The sequence below is a fragment of the Hemitrygon akajei genome, chromosome 1, assembly GCF_048418815.1.
Source record: "Hemitrygon akajei chromosome 1, sHemAka1.3, whole genome shotgun sequence".
In the NCBI taxonomy this organism is placed as follows: domain Eukaryota; kingdom Metazoa; phylum Chordata; class Chondrichthyes; order Myliobatiformes; family Dasyatidae; genus Hemitrygon; species Hemitrygon akajei.
This window is the reverse complement of record NC_133124.1, coordinates 176,580,914-176,601,787: the sequence shown is the minus strand read 5'-3', so window position 1 is coordinate 176,601,787 and position 20,874 is coordinate 176,580,914. Positions and strand designations below refer to the sequence as shown.

Below are 20,874 nucleotides of genomic sequence, written 5' to 3'. Positions count from 1 at the left end.
GTGCTTGTGAAGTTGGTTATTATTTCCGACGCCCACCCCCAATATCCCTGGTACGACCCTCCTCCCCAGCTGCGCTCTCTTGGTGCGGTGAAATACAACCCCAATGTGGTACAGGACACCTCCGCAGGGGTTTGATCACCTTTTCCCATTTCAGCGCCGCTTGCTGATGCAACTGGAACGGGGTGGGGATGCAGATGGGGCTTTCAGGTGCAATTTGAGGGGCATTATTATAGTAACACGACGACGTGCCTGTAAAGACTTTGGACATACTCAAAGGCCGCTAACTTCACTTCAGAGGCAGAGGGCAGCACTGCGGAGCCTTCCTGAGCTGCCCCTACTCCTGCTGATCCCCCTCCAGTCAAACTCCCGCACCCACCCCCCACCCACCAGTGGTGGTGAAAGTCAGGGATGGGCGCGGCGTGGATGACGCTGAGGGGTGGGTTCAGGTGACTGAAGGGAATGTGAAGAAAAAGAACAACCATCTCGAGGCCTCTCCCCCGGAGGAGAGGGGCAGGAGGTTCCTCCTGAACCCGACCCGAAGGGCCCTGTGGTGTCTGAGATTCAGCAAAGGCCTGGGGAGGCCGGGGTACGGAAAGTGGTGCCCGAGTCTGAGGGAGCCTCCGATACGGAGGGAGCCCGGACCCGGTGCATGAGGGGAACCGGAGTATTCCCGGATCACCATTCTGCTCAGTTATTCAGAAGGAGGGTGTCTCAACAGGCGAGGAGGGAGGGGACTCTGATAATGTTGTTACCGGGGAGGGTGACAAATGTGTAGAGATGACCATTTCCTGGACGGCTCCTGCTCTCTGATCAAACTCCAGGAGGATCAGTGGGGTGTCTGCTCTGAGATCAGATTATACGGTACTGGGTGGTGGCAGTGAGTGGGAGACCTGCCCTGTCCCGCCTCAGGACCTGTCTCGGGGAGGGATTCTGGATCCTGGGGTGGTGGCCTTTCCTCTGTCACTGATCATGAAGATAGGGTGGTACCCGCGGTGCGAAGCTCACAGTCCCTTTTCGTGATGCACCCAGGCTGTTCTTGTAAGAGCGACATTTCACTTCCTTGCCTTCAATTGTGGATGAGACACACTTTGGAGGTCTGTTTTTACCCCCCAGCGGGGTTGTTCCTCAGGTTTTGTTTGCACTTCAGCCCTGTTCTCCTGATATACAGGCATCCAGTACGGAAGGGGCAGGTCCTTCGAAGGATCCACTGGTGGGCTTGGCCAAGTTGGCCATTCCTATGTCCGGGCGGAAGACAGTCAAGGGGTCTGCTCGGCCCAGGCCGACTCTCTGCCCCTCCCTGTTACGGGGATATGTTCATGCCCGGCTGTCCTTGGAGAGAGAGCATGTGTTACTCTGGGTACACTCAGGGATTTCCGGGAACGGTTTCCCTCCCACCCCAGGGATTTGGCTGATTAACATATTTTAATTGGAACTTGTTCACCGTCTTGAACGTTTGTATTTTGTGTATTTTTGTGTGAATAAACTTGTAAAAGAAAAAGGGTGGTGCAGAAGGAACACTGCAGTGTAGATATTGGAGTGTCACACATTCAGAGTCACGTGTGTTAAAGTGGAGTTTATCATCAGACGCTCAAGTCCATGTCAGCACGTGTAATGAAAAACTTCCTTGCAGCAGCATCACAGGTACATTAACACGAGATGCACAACATTCAGAGGAACAACAAATTATAACACAAGTTTACAAGAAAAAACACAACTGAAACGAAAGAAGCACATTGTAATGCGAAGTGGTCACGGTGTTGCGATACTGAGGATGTGGTTGTGTTTGATCAAGATCAGGATGTTTGAAGGGAAGGAGCTGTTCCTGAACCTGGTGATGTGGGCCTTCAGGCTTCTGCCCCTCCTGCCCAATGGGAGCTGTGAGAACAGGACACGGTCCGGATGGTGGGGATGTTTGACGATGGGCGTTGCCTTCTTGAAGTGGCGCCTGTTGTAGATAGTCCCAGTCGTCGGGAGGGATGTATTGTGATGCATTGTGCTAAGTCCACTACTCTTGCCAGTTTATGTTCCAGCAGATTCAAATTGCCGCAGTGTGACGTACGGTGACGTTACACGTTGACTGGGTTGCAGTACGAGCAGGACAGTGTGTGGGATTCCTGCATTGTTGACTGTGACAGGTTGTGAGAAAGCTGCACTGTTAGTGTGGGAACTGTCAGAACAGGCCCCTACTGCAGTCTGTCTGTCACCAGCATCTGTGGTACTCAGTCACAGGCACGTCGGCATCCTTGTACCTGTGGGAGTCCCACAGGGATCCCTTACATAATAATGATCCACATTCATTCCTAGATCCATAAGATCTGACAGATCCAGTGTAGTAGATGGATGGAAGGAGCAGAGACAGTGACACGTGGTAGAGCAAACAGGAAGTGATTCCCAATAGAGGAGAGCAGACCAGTTTTGGCCACTCCATTTCTTCCTGCACTGTTAGATGACACCTCTATCGTTGATTCTTCCTGACAGTGAGAGACCAACTTTTTGTTCCTGAGCCAATGAGGCAAAACAAAATGAACCTGCACCACTCATCCTTCCCCCCCCCCCGACTAACAGGACCCCTCCAACCATGAGGAGCACTGGTGGGTTTCCTTGTGTCTCCCACACGTAGTACGCACCATGTCCACAGTGCAGGAGTGATAAAGGGGGTGGTTATCAAGTCCGGTGTGTTCACAAGCCGTCCATTACCAAACTTTTGTTCATTCTCTCCTCAGGCACAATGTCGAATGAGTGGACAGCTGACACACCATCACATGTGACATCACAGAGAGGCTTGTGTGCCCAGATTCCATGCCACTACCATTATCCATCAAATCTGCATGAGGAGCCGAGGACTGGTATCTGGTATAACAGTGAAAAACAGGATAATCATCATATAGCCTTTCACTCCAGTGATCACAGTCAGGAGATGCAGAAGTTTCAGCATCGGACCCGTCTGTCTGGAGACTTGAATGATGATGAGTGTTCCCTGGTTATCGACAACATCACACAGGAAGATGAAGGGCCATACTATTTCAGGATTGAGTTTACCGGAAGTGCTCTTTACAACTATCACCCTGTCACGCAGCTCCGTATTTCTGGTAGGTGTTCTGTGTGGTCACTCAACAGCAGACATTCAGCAGTCAGAGGGGAATAATATAAACTTGTACTGGGTCCATATTCACTTCATCACAGCTCCCAGTTTTCAGGAAACTTCCCATTCATTCCCGAAGCAGCCTCTGTATCTTAAGCGTACCGACTGTTACTATGTCATGAAAGCCAGTTTATGTTCCCAAACATATTGAAGTACCACTGTCATGGACACAAGAGGTTCTCAGAGTTACATGCAGTTTCTTTCCAAACTAGGTACCTCTCATGTGGCAGAGTTTGGCTTCCCCGCGACCCTCCACTCCTTCTCCATCCCGACCATCTGCACTTCCTTCCATTCCTTCGTCCATTGTGTGTTTATCCATCATCCAGACTATGTCCTGATGTCACTACTAATATCGGGCAGGAGGTACAGAAGCCTTGTGTCCCATACCACCCAGTTCCAGAACAGTTATTACCCTTTAAACACCAGTCTCCTGGAATGGTGTGAATAACTTCAAACACCTCTACTCTGAGCTGATTCTATGTCCTACAGGCTCACTTTCAGGGACTCTTTACAACTCACGTTTTCAGTACTGTATTTTTTTGAATTTGCAATTTGTCTTTTTATTGTCAGTCTTTTTCTGTTTGTGTAGATTTTTATATATTTGACTTGATTTCTTTTTTCCTGCAAATGCCTGCAAGAAAATGAATCTCACGGTATCACAGTACATGGTAACAACCTGTATATGTACTTTGCTAATAAATTTAATTTGAACTTTTTGAACATCTCCCCCTTGACCAAGTCCACTTGGCCCATGTCTCACTGTTTGGGGAAGGACGTACCCCACTGAATGTATCAGTGACTGTGTGATATTGTGGCTCTCAGTGGAGGACTCTGTTTCCCATTTCCCCTCTCAACAGCTTTCAGAACAGTAATGAACCCCACACTGTTCAACTTTCCCTCACACTCCACCCTCATTGTTCAGGGATCATCCTGTAAACATCTTTCCTGTTGTGGGGCTGGGATTTCTATCTGAACTGATGCATCTGGTGATATTGAACTAAAAGGATTCATTTCTCTCTGTTAGATTTCACAGATAAACCCATGATATTTGCTGCTGAACTTGTTGAAGGAAAGTCTGTGGACATAACCTGCATCTTCAACACCACGTGTAATGGAACTTCACCCACCTTAACCTGGGTCACCCCCACGGATGTACCACCATCAGTCTCAAGCAGTGTAACTCGGTGGCACAACACTCTGACATATACTTCTGTCCTGACCATGACCCCAGCGCTCAAACACCACGGGCAAAATCTCACCTGCAATGTCAGATACCCATCTGTTTCATCGGAGCAGACCCTCACACTAACTGTGCAGTGTAAGTATGGGGATCAGTTATCACACAGGTACAGCAATACTCTGGAGAGTACACAGAAATAGTCTGCAAATTTCAGCAGGAGGATAACTAAATCATTTATTTAGTAACAAGTGTTGCCCTGAATATCCATGAGAAGATGATAAAACATAGGAGCAGAATTAGGCCAATTGGTCCATCAAATCTGCTTAAACATTCAGTCATGGCTGATCCATTTTCCCCCTCCTCAGCCCCACACCCCGGCCTCTTCCCCATAACCTTTGATGCCATGGCCACTCAAGAACCTATCAATGTCTGCCTTAAATACACCCAATGACCTGGCTTCCACAGTTGTCCGTAACAAATTCCAGAAATTCACCAACATCTGGCTGAAGAAATTTCTCCACATTTTTGTATGAAATGGACGTTCCTCTGAGGCCCTGTTCGCCTGTCCTAGACTCCCCCACCATGGGAAACATCTTTTCCACATCTACTCTGTCCAGGCCTTTCAACATTCAAAAGATTTCAATGAGATCCCCCCCTCCTCATCCTTCTAAATTCCAGCAAGCACAGGCCCAGAGCCATCAAACATTCCTCTTATGATAAACCTTTCATTCCCAGAATCATCCTGTGAACCTCATCTGAACCCTTTCCAAAGCCAGCACATCTTTTCTTAGATAAGGAGCCCAAAACTGTTCACAATACTCAAGGTGAGGCCTCACCAGTGCCTTATAAAGCCTCAAGATTACATTCCTGCTCTTATATTCTGGCCTCTTTGAAATTAATACAAACATGACATTTGCCTTCCTCACCACCAACTCAACCTGCAAGTTAACTTTCAGGGTGTTCTGCACAAGGATTCCCAAGTTCCTCTGCATCTCATTTTCTCCCCATTTAGAAAATAATCCACACATTTATTTCTACTACTAAAGTGCATGACCATGCATTTTCCAACATTGCATTTCATTTGCCATTTTCTTGCCCATTCTCCTAATCTGTCCAAGTCCTTCTGCATCCTACACACACAAAATGCTGGTGGAACACAGCAGGCCAGGCAGCATCTATAGGGAGAAGCACTGTCGACGTTTCAGGCCGAGACCCTTCATCAGGACTAACCGAAAGGAGAGATACTAAGAGATTTGATAGTGGGGGGAGGGGGAAATGCAAAATGATAGGAGAAGACCAGAGGGAGTGGGATGAAGCTAAGAGCTGGAAAGGTGATTGGTGAAAGTGATACAGAGCTGGAGAAGGGAAAGGATCATTGGACGGGAGGCCTCGGGAGAAAGAAAGGGGGAGGGGGGAGCACCAGAGGGAGATGGAGAACAGGCAGGGTGATGGGCAGAGAGAGAGAAAAAAAACAACTAAATATGTCAGGGATGGGGTAAGAAGGGGAGGAGGGGCATTAACGGAAGTTAGAGAAGTCAATGTTCATGCCATTAGCATGGTGGCTACCCAGCCGGTATATAAGGTGTTGTTCCTCCAACCTGAGTGTAGATTCATCTTGACAGTAGAGGTGGCTATGGATATTCTGATATGTCTATCCATGGCCTCCTCTACTCTCAAGATGTTTAACAGGAACTGCCCACCCCTTCGCAGTAGTAGAAGCCTCAGTGTGTTTCTAGTTTCTATTTGCCTTCCTACCTCAACCCACTCCTTCACCCGTGCCGCGCCCATCACCGACCTCCGTCGCCACAGGCACGGGGAAAGGGGGAGGTGTGTGCCGACGGGAGGAACAGAAAGAGGGGAGCAGCGGGGGGAGGCCCAGCGACGTCGGCTTCAAAGCGTCATTCCTACTGACTCAAGTTGGTTCCGTACGTTATACAGCATCTTTCAGAGCCATTAATTTGAAAGGGTGACTCACTTCGCGGGATGTAATTCCAGAGCCCGCAGTCTCCGCATACGACTGCGATGCCGACATGTTGGAGATGCACTCTGTCATGGCAGTCACTACTCAGTCCGAAATCCGACAACTACAGAACTGTAAACACAGCGAGACCCCAGCAAATAATCTCTCAAAAAGAAACAGTTCAGAGAGGGGAGGGAGATGGGAGTTATCCGTGGATAGGCTGGATGTCCGTCTGGTTGAAAAACCTCAGCGCCATCCGTGCTGCTGCAAAAACGAAGGTGTCTCCCAGGTCAGTCCGCTCTTCCTCCGGCCGCTCCGAAGTCTTCCCAATCGCCCTGGGCTCGGCAATCTAAACGGGAGGGGTTTCCGCTGTTTCAAACCGGATTTAATCCGTTCCCGCTCCGGACAAAGTTAAACACTCGAACTTTGGCAATCCGTCAGCTGCAGCCACTGCTCAGCTCTCGAGAAACACGGACCGAAAACTTCAAAAACCGGGTCCTTGCAGGAAAGAAACCGCTCTAGTCCACTGTCAATATGACACCCCACACTCCCAAAACCTTCTGGAGGTCTCTAAACCCGTTCTTTTAGGATTTGGCCGCTATTTTCAACTTTAGGAGAGAGATCTCACACTGTATCACCCCTCCCACAGTTTGACTCTTCTTCAGAATTACCCCTCCCTCACTGTAACTCACTATCGCCCCCCCCCCCCCACAGTGCGGCGCTCCCTCAGTGTGACAACAATATTCATTGATGATGCTCAGCATTGTCTCTGCGATATCACACTGTCCCTCGTTTCTGCCCTTCAGACTGGACAACACCTTCTCCGTAATCAGTGCGGGGCTGTCCTTGGTAGTGAGCTTGCGGCGACTGTGGCGGCTGCAATTACCGTCCGCACCACCAAGCGGGCATATCAAGTGTCCTGGAGCCGCCTATCCTCCTGATAATCTGGCAAACGGCTGAGCTTCTGCTTCTTCTTATTTTGTTGTATGACGGTTGCCAAACCAGCTTTAAGGTGCATTACTGCCACCTGCTAGACTGGAGTGTGGATCGTTTGATGAACAGGAGGAATGAAAAGAAATGCATTCCCTAAATTCTATACAATAAACCAGAGTCTTTCAGATACTCCATGATATAGGTCCGTATTTCTCTTGAACTCCCAAAATGTCTTCTATACCCACAGCAGTTTTATTTTTGTTCATCTTAAGCGCTCCTATCATCTTCACCCTTTCTCTTTCATACTTCTTACATTTAATCAATACATGTTCAACTGTTTCTGGTTGATTGCAGTTTTCACACAACCCAGTTGGACGTTTCCCTATTTAATATAATGTGTAATTAAGACGTGTGTGTCCATTTCTTGAACGACTGATGATCACTTCTATCTTTCTATGCCCACCTGATATTCTTTGGTATCTGACTTGTCCTTGTATTTTGTACAGTTGTCTCCCTGTTTCACTCTCATCCCAATGTTTCTCCCATGTCTCCTCAATACGTGTTTTTATAATGCTTTTGACTTCCGCTTTGCTTAGAGGGATCTGGACCTGTATTATAGATGATTTGAGAGATTGTTTAGCTATAATGTCAACTTTTTTTTTATTAGTTTTTTTATACATTTTCTACATAGCTACAGATTTAAAAAAATCCAGATCAAAATGAAGAATGTTGATACAGTGCAAAAATAAATATACAATAATAATATGATACAAAGAAAGATAATTGAGAAAGCACCCAAATTGAAGACATGTAAAATTAGTATCCTCCCCAAGCCCCGCAACAACAAAAAACTCCAGACCAACCACAACACAATATAGAGAATATAAATCAGGTCAATCAAACCCCCAAAACTGTAAATACACTTAGCAACAGAAGATATTAATGCCTACTACAAAAAAAAAAGGAGCTGAAAGCAAGGGACCGAAAAAATAACCTTAGTTAAGAGGAAGGTTATGAAAGTACTCAATAAAAGGTCCCCAGACCTTATAGAACTCTAAATCCGAATTAAGGACTGAATAATGAATTTTTTCAAGGTCTAAGCAGGCCATAATATCGTTAAGCCTTTGAGCATGTGTGGGCGGGGCAACATCTCTCCATCTAAGGAGGATTAACCATCTAGCCAGGAGAGAGGCAAAAGATAATATTCGACACTTAGTCGAACTCAGACGTAAATCTGTCTCACCCCAGAATCCGAACAAAGCAATTAAAGGGTTAGGTTCTAGGTGGTGATTCAGAATATACGATAACGTTATGAAGACATCTTTCCAAAATTTCTCCAAGCTAGGACAAAACCAATACATATGAATGAGAGAGCCCTCACCCCTTTTGCATTTATCACAAAGCGGACTGATTTTAGGGTAAAATCGAGATAATTTAGATTTAGACATATGGGCTCTATGAACAATCTTAAACTGTAAAAGGCAATGGCAAGCACGAAGAGAGGTTGAATTAACCGATTTGAGAATCGAGTCCCAAGTCTCATCGGATAAAGAAGTATTTAAATCATGCTCCCATGCCATTTTAATTTTATCCACAGGGGCATGTCGTAGGGCTGCTAATTTATCATGAATAAATGATATTAAACCTTTACCTAGTGGATTAATAGAAAGAAATAAGTCCATAACATTTTTCTCAGCCATTTCAGGGAAGTTAGGGATTAAAGGAGTAATAAAGTGTCTAATTTGGAGATATCTAAAAAAAATGAGCATTAGGCAGATTGAACTTAGCAGAGAGCTGTTGAAAAGAGGCAAAGCGATTATCAATAAAAAGATCTTCAAAATGTCTAATGCCCTTCCTATACCAATCATGGAAGACTGAGTCATATGTAGTAGGTAAAAAATGGTGATTATGTAAGATAGGGCTAGAAAAGGAAAAACCATGGAAACCATAAAATTTCCTAAACTGAGCCCATATACGCAAAGTGTGTCTGACAAGAGGATTAACTATTAATCTGGACAAACTACTAGGGAGTACAGAGCCGAGAAGTGCAGAGATAGATAATTCTTTAGTGAAGCTCAACTCCATTGCCACCCAGTTAGGGTACTCGGGTTGGCCATGGAAAAAAGACCAAAAGGTAGCACAACGTATATTGGCTGCTCAATAATATAAACGAAAGTTAGGTAAAGCCATGCCACCCTCTTTTTTAGATTTTTGGAGATAAACTTTGTTAATTCTAGAGCGCTTATTCTTCCACAGATATGACAAAATAATAGAGTCTAAGGAATAAAAAAAAGATTTAGGAATAAAAATTGGGATTGATTGAAATAAATATAAAAGTTTAGGGAGAACATACATTTTAACAACATTAATACGACCTACCAAAGACATAGATAGAGGTGACCATTGTAACAGACTCTGTTTAATAGTATATGAAAGATTGGCAAAATTTTCACGAAAGAGATCTTTAAACTTCCTTGTGACTGTAATCCCAAGATAAGTAAATTGATTGTGGACTACTTTAAAAGGGAGATCACGAAATGTTAATTCTTGTGCTTCTTTATTAATTGGGAAAAGTTCGCTCTTATGTAAATTAAGTTTATATCCAGAGAACTGGCTAAACTGGTCAAGAAGTGAAAACATTAGAGGTAAGGATGTAGACGGATTTGAAAGAAAAAGTATTAAGTCATCAGCATAAAGAGAAACTTTATGCTCAACACCCCCTCTCCAAATCCTGGTCAGTTCAGGACAATTTTGAAAAGCTATCGCCAAAGGTTCTATAGCCAAATCAAAGAGAAAGGGACTTAAAGGGCATCCCTGATGGGTGCCACGTTTGAGGTTAAATAACTGGGATTTCTGAGAATTAGTTAAAACAGAGGCAGTAGGACACAAATACAGCAATTTGATCCAAGAGATAAAACTTTGACCAAAGTCAAAGTTTTCTAAAACTGCAAAAAGGTAGTTCCACTCTATACGATCAAATGCTTTCTCCGCATCAAGGGAAATAACACATTCAGGAATCCCAGTTGGAGGTGAATATAAAATGTTAAATAAACGCCGAATGTTAAAAAAAGGAAGACGGTTTTTAATAAAACCAGTTTGATCATCAGAAATAATAGAGGGAATAACAGTTTCTAATCTATAAGCCAAAACTTTGGCCAAGATTTTAACATCAACATTAAGCAATGAAATCGGCCTATATAAGGAACACTCTGTTGGGTCTTTACCCTTTTTTAATAAAAGAATAATAGAAGCCTCATTAAAAGAGGGTGGCAATTTGCTGTAGTTAAACGAGTCAGATAATACTGAAAGTAACTGGGGAGAGAAGTGAAGAGAATGATTTATAAAATTCTACGGGGAACCCATCAGGTCCAGGAGATTTCCCTGAGGACAATGCAGAAATTGCAGAAGATATTTCTTCTGATGATATAGGCGCATTAAGTTTGGCTTTAAAATCAGATGAAAGCGAAGGAATATTCAGATTATTTAAAAAAAGATCGATAGAGATATTGTCATTCAAAGATTCAGACGAATAAAGTCGAGAATAGAAATTTTTAAATGCGTCATTGATTTCTAAGTGATCCGATGTAAGGTCTCCATTCTCCTTCTGGATCTTTGTAATATGTTGTTTGGCTTTGGAACGCCTCAGCTGATTGGCTAGAAATTTACCAGATTTGTCACCATGAATATAAAAACGACTCTTACTTTCAAGAAGTTGGCATTCGACAGGTTGAGTGGACAGAAGATTAAATTTAGTTTGAAGTTCTACACGTTTCTTGTATAGTTCAGGATTCTTAGTTTGAGCATACAGTTGATCCAATTCTTTAATCTGATTAATGAGGTCTAATCGATCTGCACAGGACTTTCTATTAAGATTTGCTGTATAGGAGATTATTTGATCCCTCAGATATGCTTTCATGGCATCCCAGACAATCTGGGATGACACTTCAGGTGATGTATTGGTGTTAAAATAAAAGGTTATCTGATCCTTGATAAATTTTAGAAAATCATCATCCGATAGTAAAGTCGAGTCAAACCACCAGTGTTTATTCCTCTGAGGAAGACCAGGAAAATTTAAAGACAGAGTAATTGGGGCATGGTCAGAAATCAGTATACTCTGATAATCACAAGAATAGACAAATGGAATGAGTTGATTGTCGAGTAAGAAGTAGTCAATTCTAGTAAAGGTATGGTGAACATGTGAAAAAAAAAGAATAATCTCTCTCAGTAGGATGAAGGAAACGCCATATATCAGAGATACCATAATTAGAGAGAAACGATTGAATAGCTAAGGCAGATTTAGTAGGTGGTCTAGTAACAGAGGATGATCGATCCAAACTAGGATCTAACGAACAATTTAAATCACCACCCAGTATAAGAGAGTATGAGTTTAAGTCTGGTAGTGAGGAGAAAAAACGTTAAAAAAAATTAACATCATCAAAATTGGGGGCATACAGGTTTGCTAGTACAACTTTAGTATTATATAGTTTACCAGAAACAATAACAAAACAGCCATTTGTATCAGATATCTTATTATGGAGTTCAAAAGGAATATTTGAGTTAATAAGGATGGAGACCCCCCCCTAGCTTTGGCAGCAAAGGATGAATGAAAATGCTGACCCGCCCACTTTGACAAAAGCCGGGAGTTATCAGAACAACGAATATGAGTTTCTTGAAGGAAAGCAATGTCCGCTTTGAGTTGTTTAATATGTGAGAAGACCTTCCTTCTTTTAACAGGGTGATTCAATCCCTTTACATTCCAGCTCACAAATTTAAGTGTATTAACCATTATCAATTGTTAGTGCGTAGAAGGCAGCAGGCATATAAAAAGTCAAGCAGTACAATAACAGTCTGGGAGCAAAAATGTAAACATAGATTCGTAGAATCAAAACAGAAACATGTCCTGAGTAACAGAGGAAAGCAAAGGAAACAGTGAGTGGTGTTGGAACTGGAGAATCCACCCCACCCTCCCAACCCAAAACTAGACGGCTACCAAAAAAAGCAGCTAGCTCTACCAAAAAAATTAACCCAAGTATGACTTCCAGTTCTGTGTCGTTAACAACAGTTCCGTATAAATACTATAGCAAATGGTAGCTAGTTTATGCACTAGAAAACATAACAAATAGGAACAGCTTCAGCAGAAGTGTGAGACTTAATACAAAGAAAATCAAAAGAAAACCAAAACTAACTTACCTGCGAAAAATTATAGAAGATTAAAAGAAAAAAAAAGGGGAGGGAGAAAAGAGGGAAATTATAGATTCGAAAAGAGTACTTATCAACCATTTACAGGGAAAAAAAGCAAAACTTAAACTATGAATCAACCAACAGGGAGGCCTTCAATAAAAACTCCCAACCTCCAAAACAAGTTAAAGTCAATTGTAGATCTCTATAGATAAAGTTATACAAGAATACAATAGATTGCACAAGTACAAACTAAACGTCCACAGGGAAACATTAAACTTGGATTATCTATTTAGAAAAAATGCACCAAGTCCAGGGAGAGATTGTCTACAGCCCTTAGAGTCTCAATAGATAATGTCTGAATTATTCAAGTACAGTCTGAATCAGGAAAAAAAATAGCTTTACTACGAGCAGTACTTATCCACCATTTTAGAAGGTCAGACCGGGTTCCTGAGGAGACGGGATAGCTGGAAGACTTCCAACAAATGCCTCAGCATCCTTCAATGATTTAAACCACTTATATTCTCCAGTAGTAAGCGTAATTCACAGGTCGGCTGGATTGCGAAGAGAGGGTCTAAAACCACGATCAAAAAGCACTTTCATTACACCTTTAAACTCAGCGTGCATCTTCAGAACCTGGGGGGCAAAATCCTCCACAAAACGAATGACTGTATTTTGAAAAGCAAAAGTACCTCTGCGGCGTGACTCCATAATCAAACGGTTTTTCACCTGGTATTGATGAAAGCACAAAATTACCGGCCGTGGGCGAGAACCCAGAGTTGCACGGGGAACGTAGATCCTGTGTGCTCTTTCAAGCTCAGGTGGAGTTGGAAGAAATTCCTTCCCAAAAATCTCACAGAGAAAATCGGAAAAAAATTTCACGGGAGAGCCCTGTTCGGTGGCCTCTGGCAAACCAAGAATTCGTAGATTACAACATCTGCTACGGTTTTCAAGATCCACCATTTTGGAAAAAAGCTTACAAATCTGCTGCTCTAGGCTGGAGCAGAGGGTTTCCAGATATTGGACACGGCGTTTTAAATCTTCAGAAGCCGAGTCGATGCAAGATAAATGTTCGGCATGTTCGTCCACTCTCGCGTTGATCCGATCCAATTTGACATCCAGCTGGTTGAAAGAAGTTCTAAATTCCTTTAAAATATCTTGTCGATGCTGTTCCAAAGCAGCGAGAATGTCAACCGGCAAAGCCGTAGAAATTTCTTTTTTCCCGGTTTTAGTACTTTTGTTAGACATTATAAGATAGATGTGTTCGCAGGCAAGTAAGAGAAACCTAATAAAATACCTAACTAAGGTTTAAGAATGGAGACATATAGTGCAAAGGTAGGGAAAATGACGGAGCAAAAGTTCGGGACAGCTAAACAGTTGCCATCTTGCTGGAAGTCCATAATGTCAACTTTTCATTACCCTCCACACCACAATGAGCAGGAACCCAAAGGAAGCTTACTTCTACCCCATTTTGGTCAGTGTATATAACTTGCATTGAACCTCCAATAAAATATCCTGTCTACTTTCTGATTTTCTTGATTTGATAGAGGTTAATGCAGACAAACTGTCTGAACAGATTACAGCCTTTCTCACATTATTTTCTTCTAACCAAGATAATTCACTCAATATTGCCATTAATTCTGTTGTATACACTGATAAATGGTTTGATGTTCTTTTCCTGATACTAGTTTTGCACTGAGGAATGTAGATTGCAATACCTGTGTGGCCAGAGCTAAGGTCTTTGGAGCCATCCGTAAATATTACTAATTTGTTTCTAAAATGCAGGTCTATATATTCTTGTACTATTAATTTGATTTCACAGTTAGACTACTTTTTTAAAAAGTTGTTGCAGGTTTGTATCCACTGTATGTATTATAAAGAGCCATGGAGGAACATCGGGTAATGGAACTGAAGGGCTATATTCCATTTTGTGCAGACCATATTTTTGTGCTGCTGCATCCCCAATCCATCCAAGGCTATTATAATTTGGATTATTATGTTCCCAGCAGTCTTTCAATATAGCTTTAGCTGGATGTGAGTAGTTATGCCCCATGATGTTAACCCAGTAATGTAGCATTAGCTTTATTCTAAGTCTTAAAGGCATTTCCCCCGTTTTGACTTGAAGGGCTGATACAGCTGATGCACCACTACATATCCTGAGGGCCTGAGCTCGCTCAACATCCAGCATTTTTAAATTACTTTCCACAGCTGACATGTATACTGCACATCCATAATCCAATGTAGCCCTTATTAGAACTTGATAAATATTTAATAACGATATCCTGCTTGTACTCCAATCCTGTCCAGCAAGACACCTCAATAAGTTGTTTATTTTGTTACATTTGTTCGCAATTTTCTCAATTTGCTTTTTCCACATAAGTTTCTCATCAAATAACAAACCGAGGAACGGAATTATCTTTATCTGCTCTAATTTTTGTTCATTTGATTTCACGCAAACTGGTTCGTGATTTCTTGAGAAACATATCACTTGCGACTTACTTAGAGACAATTTGAAACCCCATTTATTTGCCCACTCCTCCACTTTATTAATTGCGTCTTACATTTTCCTTTGTATATGAATTAAATTTCTTCCCCTCACCCATAAAGCCCCATCATCTGCACATAGGGATTTCCCCACACTATGTTCAACTTGCGCAAATATGTCATTTATCATTATGGTAAATAGTAATGGAGTGCAGACACTACCTTGTGGTGTTCCATTTTCAACTGAATATGTCCTGGAGTACTCTTCTTCCACCTTGACTTGAATTGTTTGATCAAAAAGAAAGTCTAGAACCCAGTTATATAATTTTCCTTCCACCCCTAATTCTTTCAATTTAATTAACACTCCCTCTTTCTAGAGCATATCATATGCCTTTTCTCTGTTGAGGAATACTGCCAGGACCATTTCTTTAATTGTTTGAGCCTTTCTAATTTCAGATTCCAAGCTAAGTATTGAATCTACGGTAGTTCTTCCTTTGTGAAAACTGCTTTGGTAGGGAGAAATAAAAATTCTTTTTTCTAGAAAGTATGTAAGCCTATCAATTATTATTCATTCCGTAAGTTTACCTAGCTGTGAAGTTAATGCAATTGGTCTATAGTTTGTCGGGTCTGATGAATCTTTACCAGGTTTTAATATTGGAACAATAGCAGAATGTTTCCATGCAGATGGTATTTTACCTCTTCCCCGTATATCATTAAACAGTCTCTGCAGAACTAGAAGTGCACTTCCTGATAAGTGCTTCAACATTATATTCCAGACTTGGTCCTTCCCAGGAGAAGTTGGCCGCGTATTCATAATAGCTCTTTCTATTTCTGTTTTGCTAATAGGTGTCTACAGCACTTCTTCTGATGTTGCTCTTTTGTCCGTAATTCCTGAATTTTGCTTAAGCCTCTCCTCCCTTTGCTGTCTAGCCTCAACTGTCAAATTTTCCAAGCTATGTATGCTAACAAAAGTTTTCGCCAATATTTCTGCTTTTTCTACATTGTTAATTGCAATTTTGTCCTTGCTTTCTAGCACAGGAATCTCTTTGCTACTTCTTATACCATTCATTTTCCTTATCATGCCCCGTATTTCAGACAGTTGAGTTTCTTTTCCAATTTTGTTACAATATTGTCTCCAGTGTGCTCGCTTTGCTTGTCTGATTATTTTCCAAACTTCTGCTTGTGCTCTCTTTTATATTGTATTAATGTTTCTACCAAATGTTGTCTTTTTAACACTTTAAATGCTTTTTTTCTTACTTTTATACTTCTACTACATTCACAATTCCACCATGGAACACTTTAACTCTTTCCTCTACCTTTAAGTTTTGGAATTGTTTCTTCTGCTGAATTTTTAACTGCTGCTGTGACTAATTTATCATTCATTTCTTCTATATCCAATATATTTTCATCTAAAATCTTTATTCATCTTACTTCACTTCTTCTTTGAAATATCTCCCAATCTGCCTTATTTAGTTTGCACCTTGACACTCTAGGTCCTTTATTTTGTTCTATTTTAATCTGAATCTTTGTGAGTATGGGATAGTGATCACTTCCTAATGTAGTTTGTTTTAATGCATTCCAAGTACTGATCCCTACTTACAATTCTCTACTTACAAATTTTAAGTCTATTGTGGATTCTGTGTTTTGGGAAATGTTAAATCTCATACTTTGTCCATTATTTATACATGCCAATTTTTCATCATCTATAAATTCTTGTATCACTAATCCGTTTTCATCAATATTTTTACATCCCCATAGTTTACTGTGTCCATTGAAATCCCCACACCATATTATTTTCCCTTTCATCCCACTACCCACTGTGTTTAATGCATCTTTGCTTAATCTTCTACATGGATTATAATAATTTATTATTACCAAACTTTCTCTGCCTATCCAAATTTTGATTGTTATTGATACATATTTCCGCCCTATGTTGATTATATTATACCTCATCCCACTGGTTATATATATTGCTACTCCTCCAACATTGTCATTACTTCTATCCTTCCTAATAGCTGTAAAACAAAATCTAATTGTGGTTTCAACCATGTTTCTTGTATACATAAAATCTGAGGTTTTTTCCTTAAGCTCTGATACATATTTCTTAAATTCTTGACTATTTGCGATAAGACTCCTTGCATTCTGTTGTAAAATATATATACTGCCATTAAGATCCTGCCTCCCCTGCCTGTGAACTGTTTAATCCTCCATTCAACGTTTCTTTAACTACTTCTCACCTAAGCCCTGTAATACCAAGATATTTTTCTGCAGACTTGACTAAAATTTTAACTTTCTCGGTTCTCTCGTCTGTTAACACTAAACAGTTAATTACATCTACCATGAACAGTACGAAATCCTTTCTACTCATTATTAGTGTATCCTTATTTATCACATTACAGCCCTCACAGTTCACTGGTTTATTATTCCCTATCTTTGTTCACTTGATAGCCTTCTCTTTTTCAGCAATTCCTTTCACTGCCTCTGCATAGCTAATCTCTTGTTACTTTAACATATTGTATCTCAGCTGTCGTCTTGCTATTAATGCCCCCTCGATAAGCTGCACCGTGTTCCCCGCCATAATTGCAGCATTTCAGCCTAGCTTCCGCCTCGCATTTCCCATATTCATGTTCTCCAGCGCATCTCCCACATTTTTGTTTCCCTCTGCAGACCGCCGCGATATGCCCGAATTTCTGACATTTAAAGCATTTTAAAGGCGGTGGTATATGTATTCTGACTTCATAACACATATACCCAAAATAAAATTTTGTCCGCAATTTTTCTTCATCGAAATTAATCATATCTGATAAACTATCACAATTGTTTCTTTTTCTTGTAACTTTCAAAAGTTTGGCCTCAATTTTTGCTCCTTTTATGTTCTATTTAATCTCAACCATAGTAACTTCTGTTGGTATTCCTGAAATAACTCCTCTAGTCCACTTTCTATTGTTGGGTATTGAACATTGTACTTTTCTTCTGTCTATTTTATTTAATCTTATCACTTTGTCTTGCTGAGCACTATCCCAACAAATCACTAATTTCGATCCATTTCGTAATACCTTTGCTCTTTTGACCTCGCCAGTAAGTTTGTTGATCATCTTCATCAAATGAATCAGGTTCCAATCACCAAAAGGCTCCGTTTTATAATTGCTTTAATCTCATATTCTTTCCATTGTTTTGCTATCCTACAGCATTAGGAGGTAGTGACCATAATATGATAACTTTTAATCTACAATTTGAGAGGGAACAGGGAAAATCGGAAATGTCAGTATTCCAGTTGAACAAAGGGGACTATGGAGCCATGAGGGAGGAACTGGCCAAAGTTGACTGGAAGGATACCCTAGCAGGGATGACAGTGGAACAACAATGGCAGGTATTTCTGGGAATAATACAGAAGGTACAGGATCAGTTCTTCCCAAAGATGAAGAAAGATTCTAAGGGGAGTAGGGAGCGACCGTGGCTAACAAGGGAAGTCAAGGACAGTTTAAAAATAAAAGAGATATATAACATAGCAAAAATGAACGGGAAGCCAGAGGATTGGGAAACCTTTAAAGAGCAACAGAAGATAACTAAAAAGGCAATACGGGGAGAAAAGATGAACTACGAAGGTAAGCTAGCCAAGAATATAAAGGAGGATAGTAAAAGCTTCTTTATGTATGTGAAGAGGAAAAAATTAGTTAAGACCAAAGTTGGGCCCTTGAAGGCAGAAATGGGTGAATTTATTATGGGGAACAAGGACATGGGGCAGACGAGTTGAACAGGTACTTTGGATCTGTCTTCACTAGGGAAGACACAAACAATCTCCCAGTTGTAATACTGGCCAGAGGACCTAGGGTAATGGAGGAACTGAAGGAAATTCACATTAGGCAGAAAATGGTGTTGGGTAGACTGATGGGACTGAAGGCTGATAAATCCCCAGCGCCTGATGGTCTGCATCCCATGGTACTTAAGGAGGTTGCTCTAGAAATCGTGGATGCACTGGTAATTATTTTCCAATGCTGTATAGATCCAGGATCAGTTCCTGAAGATTGGAGGGTAGCTAATGTTATCCCAATTTTTAAGAAAGGAGGGAGAAAGAAAACAGGGAATTATAGACCAGTTAGCCTGACATCAGTAGTGGGAAAGATGCTGGAGTCAAATATAAAAGATGAAATAGCGGCACATTTGGATAGCAGTAACAGGACCAGTCCAAGTCAGCATGGATTTACAAAGGGGAAATCATGCTTGACTAATCTTCTGGAATTTTTTGAGGATGTAACTATGAAAATTGACAAGGGAGAGCCTGTGGATGTAGTGTACCTGGCCCTTCAGAAAGCCTTTGATAAGGTCCCATGTAGGAGATTAGTGGGCAAATTAGAGCACATGGTATTGGGGGTAGGGTACTAACACAGATAGAAAATTGGTTGGCAGAGAGGAAACAAAGAGTAGGGATTAACGGGTCCTTTTCAGAATGGCAGGCAGTGACTAGTGGGGTACCACAAGGCTCGGTGCTGGGACCACGGCTATTTACAATATACATTAATGATTTAGATGAAGGGATTAAAAGTAACATTAGCAAATTTGCAGATGACACAAAGCTGGGTAGTAGAGTGAAATATGAGGAGGATGTTAGGAGAATGCAGGGTGACTCGGACAGGTTGGGTGAATGGGCAGATGCAGTATAATGTGGATAAATGTGAGGTTATCCACTTTGGTGGCAAAACAGGAAGGCAGATTACTATCTGAATGGTGTCAAGTTAGGAAAAGGGGAAGTACAATGTGTTCTTGTACATCAGTCACTGAAAATCAGCATGCAGGTACGGCAGGCATTGAAGAAAGCTAATGGCATGTTGGCCTTCATAACAAGGGGAGTTGAGTATAGCAGCAAAGAGGTCCTTCTGCAGTTGTACGGGGCCCTGGTGAGACCACACCTGCAGTATTGTGTTCAGTTTTGGTCTCCAAATTTGAGGAGGAATATTCTTGCTATTGAGGGAGCGCAGCATAGGTTTACGAGGTTGATTCCTGGGATGGCGGGACTGTCATATGTTGAAAGATGGCAGCGACTGGGCTTGTATACACTGGAATTTAGAAGGATGAGAGGAGATCTGATTGAAACATATAAGATTATTAAGGGATTGGACACGCTAGAGGCAGGAAACATGTTCCTGATGTTGGGGAAGTCCAGAACCAGAGACTTATTTAAGAATAAGGGGTAGGCCATTTAGAACAGAGTTCAGGAAAAACTTTTTCACCCAGAGAGTTGTGGATCTATGGAATCCCCTGCCTCAGAAGGCAGTGGAGGCCAATTCTCTGGATGCTTTCAAGAAAGAGTTAGATAGAGCTCTTAAAGATAGTGGAGTCAAGGGATACGGGGAGAAGGCAGGAACAGGATACAGATTGTGGATGATCAGACATGATCACATTAAATGGCGGTGCTGGCTCGAAGGGCTGAATGGCCTACTCCTGCACCTATTGTCTATTGTCTGCTTCAGTCATCCCCTGACTCCTCAGAGTTTGACATCTCATACCTCTGTTTTCTTTTCTTGCTTTTTCCACTCCATTCCTCTTTCCCGCCAACCTCCATCTCTAACTCACTTTCCAAATCATCAGTTCCCCCAGCCATCCTCCGTCCATTCACAATCTAGTTGTTTAGTCAACTGCCATCCTTCCTCCACTCCCAACCACCCGATTCACCGAGTTGTCAGCAGTTCAACCTTCCAGATCAAACGACTGAGCTGTTGCATTACACCGGCTGAAGTAGAGGGGACTGGATAATTGAATTGTGCCATTCTGCTACAGCCAGAGGGTTCTCTGGAGCTGCTTCATTTATGTTTTCTCACCCCTGCTATTTACTATGGACTGGCCAGCATTGAACATAAACCCACAGTCAGGAGATGTTGGTGTCACTTGGACTGAGGAGTATTTATTATGTTGTAACCAAGTTCTGTTCTGTTTAGCTGATTCAAGATTGGCATCTAGAACAGTTCTGTTGAGTTTGTAAATATTTTGGGTAAATAAAAC

At 41.8% G+C, this 20,874-nt stretch overlaps 1 protein-coding gene across 1 annotated transcript in view; it reads left to right on the top strand.

The window, feature by feature from the left end:
• The window catches only part of LOC140737582 (myeloid cell surface antigen CD33-like), a 71,803-nt gene that overhangs the window by 44,591 nt on the left and 6,338 nt on the right, over window positions 1-20,874 (top strand). Inside the window, exons 3-4 of the mRNA XM_073064062.1 lie at window positions 2,724-3,089; window positions 4,167-4,460. Coding sequence (XP_072920163.1) covers window positions 2,724-3,089; window positions 4,167-4,460 — 660 coding nt within the window. The remainder of the gene's footprint in view (window positions 1-2,723; window positions 3,090-4,166; window positions 4,461-20,874) is intronic.